The following is an 18,011-nucleotide window of genomic DNA, read 5'->3' as shown; positions in this document are numbered from 1 at the left end:
ATCCTAAAAAAGAAAATATCATTACCTTTAAAAGCTATCTATTAACATATTTTATATGCACACATTTATCTTAATAAAAATACAGGTACTGTTCGCTACGTATTATTTGATGAAATAGAAACAGTATTGTTTGTTTGTCAAAAATGTACAAGTCGCTGACTACCTCCTTAATTATTATATGTGTATTTATGTTAATTATAAATAATCAAAACATAATTTTGAAGTACATGTATCTACTATGACGTAACTAAAAACCGAGTGTGCAACAAGAGGAAATATTATGTGCATTTGAACCCATTAAGTACATATATGTCTTTTTTTTCAATTTGCATACTGTGCAGTTCTATCTTATAAAGTTTGGTTTGACATTTAAATCAAAACAAAAATTACAAAATTACAAAATTCATCATTTGCGGTTTAAAAATACATTTCCTTGTTTGTATGCAATTAAAAAAAAAAAATCATTGAGATGGTATAAAAGAACATTTCTGAAATAGGAAACATTAATCATTCATTCGAAAAACTGATAACTACTTCAAAATAAGGTAAGATTTTTAAAGTGTCAGTGTTAAGATAATTATCATTTATAATTTGTTCACCTGTTTCTTTTCAATTTAACATTACTTTAATTTCAAAAGATAACTTGCCTCTTCATTATCTTAAAAACTAAATAGAAATTGAGAAAATCGATTGAAATCAATTAAATATGCAAGGCTTATAAATAGGTTCGTAGTAATTGTTTTATAACATGATGACATTAATAATACACCATACATATAAACATTTCAAAAGGATAAAATTTTGAAAAACAAAATAATTATGAAATTAGCAAGATCATTGAATTCTAGAAAATAACACCTTTTCTTTAATATGTTTTGTGTTTAAACAGAAATATCATGAAATATCATACAGATCAGTTTAAATTGTTTATGAAATTCAATAACATTACATGTACGTATTTTTGAAGTAAGTTTTTTTGAATACCTAACTACGGCTGAACGTGTATTATGTTAAAAAAACACAAGTGTTTATTTATTGAATTTGTATATCCCTGAACTAAATGTTGCACTTAAAAGTATGAAGTTAAAGTTTTTTTCTTTTTTAAATGAATTTTTGAGAATACCGGAAAATGATTTTGCTATTGAAGAAAAGTCATATCTATTAACACTATGTCAGATTTTAAACAGGTGAATTCAATGCATTGCCAATCTTTTTAGTTTAAACTTGTATTTGCATTTGTTATTTAATGGATCACTTTATATTATTTGAGTTTGAAATATTATTCCATTACATATATTTTACAAAGTTAAACTTCATATTTTACTACATAAATGAGAATTGCTGTCTTCAATAAGTTTGGTCAATCGGATCTATTAATTTCTAAGTAAAATTCTAAATAATCTGAAGTAAAATGCTTGCAGGTCTAAATTATAACCCGCACTTTTTTTTATTACATGATTTCTGGCTATTTTTTTTACAGATGTTTAAAAAATGCTATCTTCCTATATCTATTATGTTGTATATTTCAGATACTTGAAAATGATGAGATTTGAAACTATGTCATTGTCAATGTTGTTGACTATAATGTCAGTAGCTGGTAAGCATTTTGTTATTTTCGCCTTTTCTATCATTTTCTTTTATTATGCTTTCAAACAGTTTTGATACCAGCATTATGGATGCATATTTTGTAAACGACATCTGGCGTACACAATTATGTTAAGTTTGGTACCTTTGATGAGCTTCGTTTTTACACAAATATGTTTGACGTAGTTAAGATACGATTCGACAAAGATCCCACACTTTTAAGTCTGTACACAAGACCCACATATCGTCTAAAAAAGACCCAGCCGAAAAGCTCAAATCTAAATGCTAAAATCAAGTTTTGAATTTGAGGTCAACAGATGTTCGAAGTTTTTTAATGTAATTTTGGCAGTTAATTTATGAATATGACAATATCGATGTCAACCTAACTTCTCATTGATAAACCTGTATAAACATTATAATGAAAATAACACAATATAAAGATGATAGTTTTGCTATATTCGCATTAAACAGGCACGCATTAAAACGATTTTAAAACAGCTATTACTTCTTTCACAAAGCTCGTACATTTTTTACAGCCTATACACCTACAGAAAAGAATTTAGGTCTACATGGAGTGAACAAGGTTTTACAGCTTGACAATGGAGTTGGTAGAGACATTGGAGTTCGTCGTGGAGAGTCACTTACTGGATTGGATGTAATTGTTGCAAATAGACGAGCAGGATCTGACAGAAGAAGTTCAGCTGTCTCTGAAATTATAAGAAGCTCTTCATTTCAGAATTCTGCTGGTATAGCAAGCAATAATGGTATAAACAAAAACTGTCATTACGAGTGTGGAGTAGATAAATTATGTAACCTAGGACAGAAATGTGTACGCGATGGATGTGACAGTTACTGTGTCCAAGTTTCATCTGGAAGTGTCATTGGTGAATCTGGATTGTCGGGGTCTATAAGAAGTGGAAATAGAAATACAGTTTCAGAAATTATTAGAGGTTCATCATCTGGAATTTCAAGACTGTCAAGCATTGATGGTTCAAAATGCAGTTATGGATGTGGAGAAAATAAACTATGTGCATCAGGACATAAATGTATCCTCGAAGGATGCAACAGCTATTGCGTTCAATTATCATCTAGTAGCCTAATTGGTTCAGGTCAGTCTTTAACCGGACGTGTGGGTCTATCTAACAATGGTCATTTGGAAACTATTGGTAGCAGTGGTTCAATTTCTGGTCACACAGGTTCTGATATTCTTGACGCTATCTCAGCTAGACGAAGTGGCATTAATGCATTGGACACAATTACATCTAGACGTAGTGGCATGGATGCATTGGACACAATTTCTTCTAGACGAGTAGGATCAGTTGGATCATCTGGTTCAAGGATCGTTTCTCAGTCTGTAGTAGGAGACGACAGTGAATGTAGGAAACTATGTCATACTGATTCAGATTGTGCACCAAGCAAATACTGTACCACTGTTAAATGTCACAGGCTTTGCAGAAGAAGGCCATCTAAAGGATACTCAGGATGAACATAATTAGAATTTTGTAGAAATCCATCTTTTTACGCAAACCGATTTTTTTTTATTATGAAATAAATAAAATATTAAATACAAATAGTCTTGTTGTAAATATGTTGAGAATCGTTCAAAAACATTGAATAGTTAAGACGTCGAGACAATCATAATCATAAGATATCTACACCAAATAGACAGATAAAAATACACGTAAAGGAAAATAACATAAATATGACAGTCAAGTTATATTGATAACTCTGAACTTTCTCATGAAAAAAGAAAAAATATTTCGAAATAAAGATATTACAAAAACAAATAAAGGACATTATATGAATGGTAACCGCTCCCGTAAATTAAAAAAAATAAATGAAGCGTAAATGATTATGTAGTGTGAATAAACCATATGATACACACGTTAGCATAAAACACAATAGACATGCAAAATGTAATTATATCATATTGTGTTAGCCTTAATGTTGGCCTTTTGGTGATGTTAATTAAGGCAACAATACTTGCTCTCGTTTGAATTGTTTTACATTGTCTTATCGGGGCCTTTTATAGCTGACTATGCGGTATGGGCATTTGCTCATTGTTGAAGGCCGTACGGTGACCTATAGTTGTTAATGTCTGTGTCATTTTGGTCTGTCTCATTGGCAATCATACCACATTTTCTTTTTTATAAATAGTTAACCGTTGTTCGAAATTCATAAATCGATTGAGAAAAACAAACCTCACAAATTCGGGTAACAAACTAAAACCCAGGGATACACATCAAATATAAGAGGAGAACTTCGACACAACAGAAACACAACATTAAAATGTAACACACACAGAAACGAACTATAATGTAACAATGGCCATTTTCCTGACTTAATACAGGACATTTAAATGGTGGGTTGAACCTGGTTTTGTGGCATGCCAAACCTTCCGCTTTTATGGCAATGTTAAATATAACATTAAAATGACAGCATTATATGATAGGACTACAATACAATAAATGGGAGAACATACAGGGCAGAGAAACACTTGAATTATAGCTAACAAAAGGTGACAGGTTTACAATTTAATACGCAAGATGCGCGTTTCGTCAACACAAGACTAACCAGAGACTCTCTGATGAAAAGAGTTCGAAAGCCAAAATAAAGTACAAAGTTGAAGAGAATTGAGGGCCAAAAGTTCCAAAAAGTTTATCCAAATACGGCTTGTTTTTTTTGCCTGGGATAAGAACATCCTTATCATTTAGAATAGTTCATACTTTTGCAAACAGTAATTTTATAAAATGACTTTATAATAGATATAAATGATAAAACCGGTGACTAACTACAAAATAAAACGAATAGGTAAATAATTTAAACCAGAATATAGAAATCCACAACCGCGTTAGCCAAATCGATAAACGCACAAATTTAAGTGACGTCACATTTGAATTTACAACTACAAACGATAATAATTTGACAAAATTAGATGAGAATAACAAATATTACCTCAAAACTAAATACATGAATTTCGGTTGGAAAATACCGTGACACGTCTTATATATAGCAATGCGAATTCACACTCAGCAACAAAAGTACAATCAGGAATAATTCACGTTCGGTAATTAAAAGATCAGACGACATAATGACAAACCACACTCTAACACGTGATCAAAATGTCCTTAGTTAGTTTGGACAAAGACACATTGTATGGATCAACCATTTCGTGATGGTAAAATAATAAATAATGAATTGTATATGCTAATGCATACATGTCACTGCTAGTGTTGTGATTGTATTTAGCTAGGAAAATATCATTTTAACAGTTTAATTATTCAAAAAGAGATAAAAAGGTATTTGTCACCCGTTAATAATGTTTAAAAAAATAAGTTTTAATACTAGGATGTTCTTGAAAGAAGAACCACATTTGAAACACAACAGCACAAAAACATAAAACAACATGAACAGTGTCTTCATATATTTTTGTGTTAAAATTAATGTTGGCCTTAGCGATAACAAAGTCATGAACAATATCATAGAATGTTTTAAAACCACACATATGTTTGCGCACATGTCACTGCTTTAAAAGAGGAGCGAGAATACCAGAGGGATATTCAAACTCATCGATGAAAAATAAACTAACAACACCATGACAAAAAAGAGAAAAAGACAAAAGGACAAACAATAATACAACATAGACTTAACATAGAAAACTAAAGACCAAGCAAAACGATCTCCATCAACAACTGGGGATGGTGTCAGGTGCTCTAGAAAGTTCAGCAGTTCCTGCTCTTCATGTGACAACCGTCGTACTGCTCATGTTTATTTAAACCCGTAAATAATCTAATTTGGATGGTCACATTCGTGAAAAAGGAACATAATTGTAGTTACGAAATAGAAAAACATATCCGTTATCATTTGTGACATGGATATTCTATAGCAGTTAACCAACTCGTAATGGCGTCTTTAAAATTTACGCTGGGACATTTTTAACTTCACCATTTGAAACTATTTTTTAAATACTTTCCTTGTGAGCAGCAACCCTCTATCAAGGAAATATGACAGAAAACAAAAGCTCGTGACATCATTTCAAATGGGAGATATACATTCCGTATGCAGCAGCTGCTGGAATGTTGCTACAAAGTTCACAATTAGAAAGCTGAAACCCCCTCTTTTGTCGTACGGTTTAGTTTTCAACAGGCCATTCATTGTTAATTTCTAGATGTAAGTAAAGATATGAGGCAGACTCATCTGTTGTATCAATAATCTTCATTTCAATTGGATAGATGCGTATAATATAGTCAGCAAATTATGAATTGTTTAGTGAGAGAACATCATCTTTTTGACGGAAAGTGAAGTAAAAGAATATTGCTAACTTCTTTTTTTTTTCCTTAGAAGTATCTGTATGAAGCCAGCATCATAAGAATAAAGGAACAAGTGAGCAAGAAGAGGGACACAATTGGTTACCATGGGATTCCGGTAGTATGTTTAAAAGTACGTCCTCCAAACGTAAAAAATATGTTGTCGATCAAGAAATCAAGCATCTTCACAATGTCAGTTTCAGTGATTTCTTTTGGTCTGAATCCGAGTTATTTTTTACAAAGTAAGATTTATTCCTCGTAAAGATAAGATACTTGTATTTACTTTGTTCTTTTTTTATGAAACAAAGCAATACCAACTGTTTCAGTTTGTCTTTTATTTTGGTATAGGGTGTACCCTAAAAATCCTTGGAATGTTTCAGTATCCACATCTGATTCACACCACCTCTAGAATAGGATGATTTACAATAACTTTGAAGCCTGGCTTTGATTGCTTCTAAGATTAATGTTAATAATTCAAAAAGAGATTTCTTGGAGCACTTGGAAGACCCAGCAATATACCATTGTGTTTAATGACACTTATGTAGATTAGAATTTCAATACAGTTATTGGAATCCAGTTATTCATCTTTGATTGAAATTCCAAAGATGCATAACATGAGTACCAGGATTTCATCTTTAGAAAGTGTCGTGGGGGTATATATTGAATTACAAAGTGAATTGTCAATACCTAGTTCATTTGTCAAGCAGTCTATGTAATGTGATTTACACACAAAAACGATGTTGTTTGGAACTTTATCTGCAGGGACAACAACATATTTGTCATTGAGGGAGGACTCGTATATTGGATTGTTAAAAACGATCGATATTGTTTTGGACAATATAACCCTAAATAAAACGACACAATAAATGCGAGACGTACGATTATATTTTATATATATTACAATTGTCCAATTTCTTAAAAAATGTTTATTATAAATAATTCAAATATCAGAAATATAAGCATACTAACAATAAGTAAGTGGAAGGTGAACTGAATTATATTATAGTTTTTATAAACATGGTGGTTATGATCCCCGGAAAATACCAGGAACATATTGTCATTTGTGAGTTAGTACTAACGTCTTCTTCTTTGTGTCAGAAACAAATAGTTGACCGATTATAATTTTTGAAGACGTTCGCATTCAAATTATAAAAAAAATCCGACACCATTCTAAAAAACATAAAAACGACAACAAAAAACATATATTTCAGTTTATAATTAAACTTGTATTGATTGAAGACATATAAAAATAGAGGCAACTCCCATTTATTTTATTTTATTTTATGTTAAAAGGTAAAAAGTCAAGGTCAAATCTACTTCTAAAACAAACAATTGCCATTTGTTGTTATTTTGTGAAGGTTTGAGGTACACAAGTGAATTTAGTAAAACTAATGCAAGTGAATGTAAGTAAAAACAAACAGGAAACTGCTGTTGGTTTAAAAAGATAGATATTAAAGGTATCAATTGCTTTGTATAGTTGTGCATATTATAAAATGTCTGGTTTCAAATAATTATCTTGAATATGTATTTCCTTTTTTCTTTTTTCTGGATATATTTACTACGATTATGCTTCCACACCGAATGAGTTGTTTGTTTGTAATGCTATTCTCCGTTTAAAAAAGCCATGTGAGGATTTCTGCAATAAGGACCTAAAACGAAGCATTATACAGTTTGACAAAATTTGATAAGACTCTTGAGTCTTCTTAATTATTGACCTCATGTGTGACAGATAAGCTATAGTAAGGTTGATGAAATATCTTGAAATGAAATCGTTAGCCTTCCTGGCCATATATATGTCAGGAAACATAGGATCAGGGAACCAGAGCCTCATACAGTTTGGTTTAAGTTTAAGATTATCCCCAAAAAACTGGATGTATATTGGAACTCATGAAAAATATTGGGCATAATTGGGGTTCTTAGACAACTGATGTTTTGTACTTTCTGTATAATATAGAATATATTTAGTGATAAGTTGATAGTCAACTGAATGGTTACACATGTATACAGATGAAAAAACAGGAATGGAAATCCATAATTTATTTGTCTCTCCAAAATATGCTAGCATTTTTAATTATGAATATATATTTAAACAAATTAAAAAATCTCAAAATAAATGTGCCGTTCAGTTATGATTAGACCGTCGTGCAGTTTTTCCACGTTTTTCATCAATTGAATTTCGGCATTGGTCTAGCTTCAAGTAGCTGTTTCTTTTTGTTATAGTTTTAGTGCTTTATACTGATCTGATGTGCTTTCCGTCAGATATTTTTATTTTGGTTTTTTTTCACAGCTATCGCAAGTAAGTTAAGGTGGTTTTCAATCTTTCAAACAACGCAACATTATTTCACTTATTAACACCTTTGAAAATTATATTCTTCAAATTACAAACTTTAACATCATAAATTATTTTGCTTATTTGTTGTGTTTACATGTTTTATAAGACAGTTCTTCTTGTACAGCTCGATGAGTACCTAAATATGTATGTTTGTCGTTATGTGAATACAAAAAAGTAAAAGAAAATAAACGAAAAAAAAAAACAAGACATGATTTTAACTACTTCTATTAAAAATTATAATTTCTTTTCATTATAGTATTTGCATACTCATTGGTATTTTACCCCTTTGTATTTAAAAAAAAGATACAAAAGTGTATTAAAAAGTCTTGAATCGACAAACTACAAGACACATGATCGTTTAACAATGTTTAATTACATAACAAAATAATCATGAGTCATACTACAAAAGGCAATCTAATTGAAACTCAAAAAATATAAGTCATGCATTTTAGGACCTTTGACGTCGAAATAAAACAAGAAGACTCGAGAAAAAAACCTATGCTGTTTTATAAAAAGTATAACAAACGGAAGCAAAGCCATTGAACTACACCAAGTAAGATTACCCTGCATAAAAATCTATCAGAAAACCAACAAGTTTTATTAACTGTCACATAAGAAACAATACAAAATTGTAATTAAAGAAAATAAAATGTGCAATACGCACAACAAACAGATACAAGCTTCATCGCTGATCAGACAGAACACGTGTCATCAGTCATACTTAATTATAAGCTAGACAAAATAGCTAAAGTACCACGCATCTTAACATACCAAATCAATATCATACGTATATATATATCACCAGATATCCAATAACTAAAAGCCTTAGGATAATTAATTAAAATAAGAAAATTTTAAAAATATGTATCATATGATATATGAAGATATTCATTCAGTTTAGTTATACATTTTTTACTTATTTTAGTGTCATTGACAATTATTCACAATGAAATGAGTAAATTATTGAGAAAACATCATCAAAAACTATGTGTTGTATACTTAACAACACATCATTTCAATGCAAGGCTACACTTCATCTAGCGGTCACTTTATGGTACAAATAAGTGGCCAATAATATATGTCAAGCTCCAATGAAACAAACCCTTTGTAAATTCATTACTTTGACTATCTACCAATGAATGTTTCTAATTGTTTCAACATTGTTTTACATAACATTTATCGAAAAATAAAGTTTCAGCGGAGACGAAATTAATCAACAAGGTAGTTGTGAGAATCAATCATGCGATTGTGTTAACATGGGTGTTTCTGTTGTTATGTGTTTTTTCTTCACTTTGACCCTTGTTCTTATTGTTTAAAGATGACCAATTGCGATAAAATCACATAAGTATTATAAACGATTGAAGACGTCTATTCAAATATCTTATAAAGCATAAATAATTATATATATCTAAATGAAAAATACAGTTGGTTAATTATTTTTTGAGGAAATAGAAACAGTACGGTTTTTTTTTTTTAAACGGTACAAGTCTCTGACTACTATCTTATACATAATATGTGTATTTATGTACATCACTAATACATCAAAACATCATTTTGAAGTACATATATCTACTATGACGTAACCAAAAACACCAAGTGTAATACAAAAGGAAATAGTATGTGCATTTGAACCCATTAAGTACATATAGTTTATTTTAATTTGCATATTGTGTGCAATTATATCTTATAAATTTGCTTTGACATTAAATGAATGCAAAACAATGATTACATAATTCATCATTTGTGGTTTAATATACATTTCCTTGTTTGTATGCAAACAATAAACAAATAATTGAGATGGTATAAAAGAACAGTTCTGAAATGGGAAACATTATTTATTCATTCGAAAAACTGATAACTACTTTAAATTAAGGTAAGATTACTAAGTTTAAGTGTTAAGCTACTTAGAAATCACAATTTATACACATATTTCTTTTCATTTTATACGCATATTTCTTTTCAATTTATACACATATTTCATTTCAATTTATACACATATTTCTTTTCAATCTATACACATATTTCTTTACAATTTATACACATATTTCTTTTCAATTTAACATTCCTTTAGTTTCAAAGACAACTTGACTCTTTATTATCTTTATAAATTAACTAAATATGGAAGGCTTATACATTGGTACGTAGTAATTGTTTAATAACATGATGACTTTAATAATACACCATACAAACAAAAATTCCAAAAGGATAATATTTTGAAAAACAATTAATTATGAAATTCTAGAAACACACTTTTTCTTTAAAATATTTTTGTCTGCAAATAGAAATATCATAACATTTTATACAGATTAGTTTACAATGTTTATGAAATTAAATTAGACATTACGTACGTTTATAGTCAGTGACAAATTTGCAAGTTTGTTTAAGTACCGAACTACAGCTTAACGTATATTATATTAAAAAAAAAACACGCGTTTCTTAATTAATTTCCGAACTTAATTTTGGACTTTAAAGTATGAAGTTGATATTTTTTTCAAAAAATTCTAGTGAATACCAGAAAATAATTAAAATATTAAAAAAAACCATATCTGTTAGAACTATGTCAGATTTTAAACTGATATATGCAATGCAATTGCAATCTTTCAGTTTAAACTTAAATTTGCATTATTTTAATGATTTCAATCATTTTAGCTTGAAATATATTTCCATCAGATACTTTTTACAAATTTAAACTCCGTATTTTACTACATAAATGAGGATCTACAATAACTTTGGACATACATTTATTCCCGTTAATTCGCTTGACAAAATTTTTTTGGTTGGAATTTATTTCCCCCTGTTTCGTTTTTTATATTGTTCTTGTTGACTTACCTTTGAAACGGTTACTTTCTTTATCCCTGTTTTGTTGTTTTGTCAAGCTATTAAGAATAGAACATGCACAATCTGATTTAATAATTTCGAAATTTTAAGTAATTTGAAGTTAAATGCTGGCAGGTCTAAATTATAATTAGCAACCTTTTTTGTTATATGATTTTTAGTTATTTTTGAAAACAGATGTTTTAAAACATGCTTATCTTGTATATTTCAGATTCTTGAAAATGATGAGATTTGAAACTATGTCATTGTCAATGTTATTGACCATAATGTCAGTGGCTGGTAAGCATTAACTTATATTCGCTTTCTCAAGATTATTATTTTTTATTTGGCTTTCAAACTGTTGTGATACCATAATCTCTGATAACACTTATGATGAAGGAAGAAACATGCGTCTGGTGTACAAAATTATAAGTCTGGCACCTTTGATAAGCTTTTTATAAACAAAGTTTTCTGACATAGTTAAGATCAAGTTCTAGTTACCCAACAAAGATACCACGCTTATAATTCGATAATAAATACCCGTGCTTCGTCTACAAAAGACTCATCAGGAATGCTCGAATAGAAATGTTATACATGTTATAATGCCGAATCAAGATTGAATTTAAAGAAAACTGAGGATCCCAAATGTCCGAAGTGTTTTTAAATAAATGAAAGTTTTGCAGTTAATTTATAAACATGTGTAATCAATGATATTTAAATTTATCACTTATGGATCTGCAAATATATTATTAGGAATTAGATTTATAATAAGAAAAGGCACTATATGATGATTTTTCTGTATTCTTTCAAAGAATTTTAAAATACTGTAAACCAACTTAATTTCGCGAGCGATTTATTTTCGCGACTTTCGCGAGAAGAAAACGAACGCGAAATTAAATCGTCGCGAATATGTATAACTTAGATATTTCCTTATCAAACCACATCAAGTAAATTTAAGAAATCGCGAAATTAAATCGCCGCGAAATTGACTAGCTGGTGATAAACGCGAAATAAAGTATCCGCGAAAATAAGTTGGTGTACAGTATTTGTTTGATATAAGTTTTACAAACCTCATATATTTCTTTACAGCCTATACACCTACAGAAAAGAAATTAGGTCTACATGGAGTGAACAAGGTTTTACAGCTTGACAATGGAGTTGGTAGAGACATTGGAGGTCCTCTTGGAGACTCAGTTTCTGTATTGGATGTAATGGATGCAAATAGACGAGCAGGATCTGACAGAAGAAGTTCAGCTGTCTCTGAAATTATAAGAAGCTCTTCATTTCAGAATTCTGCTGGTATAGCAAGCAATGATGGTATAAACAGAAACTGTCATTATGAGTGTGGAGTAGATAAATTATGTAACCTAGGACATAAATGTGTACGCGATGGATGTGACAGTTATTGTGTCCAAGTTTCATCTGGGAGTGTCATTGGTGAATCTGGATTATCGGGGTCTATAAGAAGGGGAAATAAAGTTTCAGAAATTATTAGAGGTTCGTCATCTGACTTATCAAGACTGTCAAGCATTGATGGTTTGAAATGCAATTATGGATGTGGAGACAATAAACTATGTGGGTTAGGACAGAAATGTGTCCACGAAGGATGCAACAGCTATTGCGTACAAATAGCATCTGGTAGCCTAATTGGTTCTGGTCAGTCTTTGACAGGACGTTTGGATCTATCTAGCAATGCTCATTTGGAAACTATTGGTAGCAGTCGTACATTGTCTGGTCATACAGGTTCTGATATTCTTGACACTATCTCAGCTAGACGAAGTGGCATTAATGCATTGGACACAATTACATCTAGACGTAGTGGCATGGATGCATTGGACACAATTTCTTCTAGACGAGGAGGATCAGTTGGATCATCTGGTTCAAGGATCGTATCTCAGTCAGTAGTAGGAGACCTCAGTAATTGCAGAAAACTATGTCATACTGATACAGATTGTGCACCAAGCAAATACTGTACCACTGTTAAATGTCACAGGATTTGCCGAAGAAAACCATCCAAAGGATACTCAGGATGAACATAATTAGAAATTTGAAGAAATCCATATTTTTTACGCAAACTGATTTTTTTTTATAGATAAATAAAATAAAATGTTAAATACAGTTATTCTTGTTGTAAATATTTTTAGCATCATTCATACATACAAAAACATTAAACAGTTTATACATCGAAGCAATCATAATCATAAGATGTATTACATCTATCAAACAGATATAAATATGCGAAAAGGACAACAAACATAAATAAACAAAGTAAATTTCAAGTTATATCTTATTACATTGAACTTTGTCATTTAAAAATGAAGAATATTTCAGACTGAAAAAAATACAGAACCCAATTAATTATAGTTAAGATATGGTAATTGTCTCTCTTGGCTCATGCTTTAATAAATATGCCACCTATAGCTAGAAGAAGATTTGGTGCGAATAAACGTTAATGAGACACAACACCACAAAAACACGTGACAAATGTCACTATAAGATTTTATGTTAACCTTAATATTGCCCTAATGGTGATACAAAATAATGAATGATTACGTATACTGTACATATCAATCATTGTATTGTGTTGGTATATATCTGGAAAAATATTATTTGATTTTAAAAATTTACTTATTTTTAAAAGAGATAAGAGACTTGAAAAAAGTGCAATCAAGGTTGAATAAAAAAAAAGTTTGAGATAATATTCATGAATTCTTTATGGAGTTTCCATAAGGGAGCTGATATAGAAACGCTTCATTTGTATTATTTAAAAATAATTTTGAAAGTGAGAAAAACGAATGTAGACCATATGGTGTATTTTGAACTTAGGCGTTTACCATTGTATGTAAATAAATATGTAAGAATGGTACGTTACTGGTTGAAGTTATTAGAATCTAATAATTGTATATTGAATAGTGTTTATGAAGATATGTACGAATCTAGTTTTGTTAAAACGAATGATAAACTCAACTGGAGTTGTACGATAAGAGACATACTAAACAGGTATGGATTTAATGATATATGGTTAGCACAAAGTGTTGGAAATAATCAACTATTTTTGCATGAAGTTAAAAAATTTTTTTTTTGATAATTATATAGCTGACGGTTTGTCATTTTTTGAAAATACTTCAAAATGTAATTTGAATCAATATAAACATGATGGACATACTTTGCAATTTTATTTGAATCGCTTATTGAACAGTTTATACCAGTCATATGTAACTAAATATAGAATCAATTCACATTCACTTAATGTAGAAACTTGAAGATACTTTAATATTTCCAGAAATGAGCGTGTTTGTAATATGTGTAATAAGAAAGTAATCGAAGACGAATATCATTTTATATTAGAGTGTAATAAATATGTAAATGTCAGAAGTAAACATATTAAGATATATTATTATAGAAACCTATCTACCTTCAAATTAGTTTAATTACTATCTGTAAGAAATATTAAAGAATTGAATAATATGGGTAAAAACCTGTATGAGGCAGAGAAAATACGTAACACTTGATTTTTTGTTATGTACCTTTATAACCAATGTAAATTGTATGCCAAACTCCGCTATATATTAATGCTGCATGTGTATATGTAAACTGTATAATTTGAGTTTAATCATAGGAGCTGTATATTTACTTACGGAATAAAAAATTATTAATAACAATTAATGGCTGTGTTTAATGTCTATCTAGCTTCGGCTTATGGATTAAATATCCCTTTGATATCAACTGATTAGTATATCAGTACGTTGGATGTTTATTGGATGATAGTCAGTTAAATATTATGATAATTGAATTAAGTCTGCTTACACAAATTTGAATCAATTAAAAAAGATTGCAACCCTAATGCAAATTTGCAAAACCAAATTCCGTAATATCAATACTGATGTCCGACAGTTTGATTTTTTATCATGATATATATATCCTTGAGAAAATAATATAAGTTATCGACTGCCAATCAAACTTCGTAAGATTACGAATGATTAATAATACCATGGCAAAACCAAACAAGACCAAAATAAACCAATTCTTTATAAGTTTCATGCAGAACAGAACATATATTTCAGACACCCAATGTCCTCAGAAACATGATAATTTCCTACTCCATTATTGACATTTGTTAAAAAATGATATAACGTATTTGCAAACTATTATTCAAATAATTAAGGTCAACCTTTATTGAAAGGGAAAAAAGGTTTGGAATACAAATACATGTACTACCAAAATCATGGTATGAATCAAAACGGCAGGATTTGTATTACTAGAAATGTAAACTATATCTAAGGGAACGGTAAACGTCAATGACCTAATGCTAAACATATTTTTTTGATTGAAAAAAGCCATTTCAATTGATAATACATGAATACAGTGTCCCTTTTTATGTTTTGATGTGATACTTTTGTTTAGACCATTGGTTTTCTCGTTTGGATGGTTTTACATTAGTAATGTTTTAGGGCCGTTTATAGTTTGCTCATTTTTTGTTATATACCTTTATTACCAATGTAAATTGTTTTACAAACTCCGCTATATATTAATGCTGCATATGTATATGTAAACTGTATATTTTGTGTTTAATCCTATGAGCTGTATATTTGCTTACGGAATAAAGAATTATTAAAAACAATTAATAGCTGTGTTTATAGTCTATCTAGCTTCGGCTTATGGATTTGAATATCCCTTTGATATCAACTGATTAGTATATCAGTACGTTTGATGTTTATTGGATGATAGTCAGTTAAATATTATGATAGTTGAATTAAGTCTGCTTACACAAATTTGAATCAATTAAAAAAGATTGCAACCCTAATGAAAATTTGCAAAACCAAATTCCGTAATATCAATACTGATGTCCGACAGTTTGATTTTTTATCATGATATATATATCCTTGAGAAAATAATATAAGTTATCGACTGCCAATCAAACTTCGTAAGATTACGAATGATTAATAATACCATGGCAAAACCAAACAAGACCAAAATAAACCAATTCTTTATAAGTTTCATGCAGAACAGAACATATATTTCAGACACCCCATGTACTCAGAAACATGATAATTTCCTACTCCATTATTGACATTTGTTAAAAAAAGATATAACGTATTTGCAAACTGTTATTCAAATATTTAAGGTCAACCTTTATTGAAAGGAGAATAAAGCTTTGGAATACAAATACATGTACTACCAAAATCATGGTATGAATCAAAACGGCAGGATTTGTATTACTAGAAATGTAAACTATATCTAAGGGAACGGTAAACGTCAATGACCTAATGCTAAACATATTCTTTTGATTGAAAAAAGCCATTTCAATTGATAATACATGAATACAGTGTCCCTTTTTATGTTTTGATGTGATACTATTGTTTAGACCATTGGTTTTCTCGTTTAGATGGTTTTACATTAGTAATGTTTTAGGGCCATTTATAGTTTGCTCATCGGTGTGAGTCAAAGCTTCAATTTGAAGACCGTACTTTGACCTATAATGGTTTACTTTTAAAAGTTGTGACTTGGATGGAGAGTGGTCTCATTGGCACTCATACCACATCTTCTTATATATATTATAATTATTTCTTTGTGCTTTAGTGGTGGAATTCAAATATATTATTTACCGTCTTTGAAATCAAATGTTAAGAAAAATTAAATTGAAATAAATTGATGTCATAAAATATCCAAAAGAGGTCAAACATGACCGTCGAAGAAAATAATGTCCATCTAAAGATCAACTACAGTTTTAGTGCATTGCTTAAACATGGTGTTAAGCTTTCAATTCACATTTCAATGACATGTTTTGCTTTTATTGCTCTCCACTCCATATCACATTCTGTTTTGATTTGTTAATATAATTATGAATAGTTTTAAATTTTTATTTGCTTGTTTTTTGGTCTCTTGTATCGAAGCTTTGTATGGAATATTTTGTGGTCGTAAACTCGTCCTGTTTGTTTTGGCTTTGAATTTCTAGACCAACGCATATACTTCTTGTCGTACAATGTTTGAACTACATCTCGAAATTCACATTGAGGGTCGGTTACAACAAACATTGACGACACCAGAGATGATTTAAGCAAACTACATTTCTATATAGCAACTTAACAGCAGCGCCTGAATACGTAGTTCATATCTCGAAAAGATGTAATATTTCCAGAGAGTGTATTTCCTATCGTGATTTCCATGATAGAGGACTTTTACAAACAAGGAAACTATTAAACAAAGATTTCCAAGTTGAATTTAAACCTCTGTGAATTTTAAGGATGCAATAGGTATAGTTAAGGTTAACGAATATCTGTTTCACAGATGACGACGGATAGATTCCAGTTGTCGTTATAACTATCCCGTCAACTTTCCCCCGAATGTTACCAACTTAAGTAGATTTATCACCGGGTTTGTATTTACATGAACAACACTACGGATTTACATGTGGAACAGGATCTGCCTACCGTCTCAGAGAACTTGACATCACCCAAAGTGTTTGGCGGGGTTCATTTTGCTCAGTGTTTGGTTTCTATGTTGTGTTTTGTGTTTTTTTCTATTGGTGTATGTTGAAAAGAAAATGTGGCGTGATTGTCAATGAGACAACTCTTCATAAGAGACCAAATGACCCAGATATTAACAACCACGGCCTTCAACAATGAGCAACACCCATATTATTTTTGTTTATTGTTATATATAAAAAGAAGATGTGGTGTGATTGCTAATAAGATAACTCTTCACAAGATAACAAATGACATAGAAATTAACAACTATAGGTCACTGTACGGCCTTCAACAATGAGCAAAGCCTAACCTGGGACAGTTGTGTAACAGTTCAACATATAAACGAACTATACAGATTTTTTGAAAAAGGCTTAACTCATCAGATAGACATGATAGATACAACTAGAAATATATCTTACGAAAACACGAGAGAACGTGGCCGGTTACTTGTACATCCAAATAATAATAAAAAAAAACTAGGTACACATTTGAGAGTCCTCATTGTTA

The 18,011-nt window shown here is 30.2% G+C and overlaps 2 protein-coding genes across 2 annotated transcripts; both read left to right on the top strand.

Annotated features, from left to right (window-relative positions):
• Positions 1-430: 430 nt before the first annotated feature.
• LOC139484546 (uncharacterized) lies at positions 431-3,155 on the top strand. Its single transcript, XM_071268281.1, has 3 exons — positions 431-545; positions 1,530-1,597; positions 2,121-3,155. The coding sequence occupies exons 2-3, from the start codon at positions 1,540-1,542 to the stop codon at positions 3,068-3,070; spliced, it is 1,008 nt and encodes a 335-aa protein (XP_071124382.1). The 5' UTR covers positions 431-545; positions 1,530-1,539; the 3' UTR covers positions 3,071-3,155.
• A 6,817-nt stretch (positions 3,156-9,972) lies between these two features.
• Positions 9,973-13,155, top strand: LOC139484555 (uncharacterized). Its single transcript, XM_071268293.1, has 3 exons — positions 9,973-10,096; positions 11,270-11,337; positions 12,127-13,155. Exons 2-3 carry the CDS (start codon positions 11,280-11,282, stop codon positions 13,068-13,070), a joined length of 1,002 nt encoding a protein of 333 aa, XP_071124394.1. The 5' UTR covers positions 9,973-10,096; positions 11,270-11,279; the 3' UTR covers positions 13,071-13,155.
• Positions 13,156-18,011: the final 4,856 nt, after the last annotated feature.

Source organism: Mytilus edulis, chromosome 1, assembly GCF_963676685.1.
Source record: "Mytilus edulis chromosome 1, xbMytEdul2.2, whole genome shotgun sequence".
In the NCBI taxonomy this organism is placed as follows: domain Eukaryota; kingdom Metazoa; phylum Mollusca; class Bivalvia; order Mytilida; family Mytilidae; genus Mytilus; species Mytilus edulis.
Note: the sequence above shows the minus strand (reverse complement) of the source record. Positions and strands in the feature narration are given on the sequence as shown.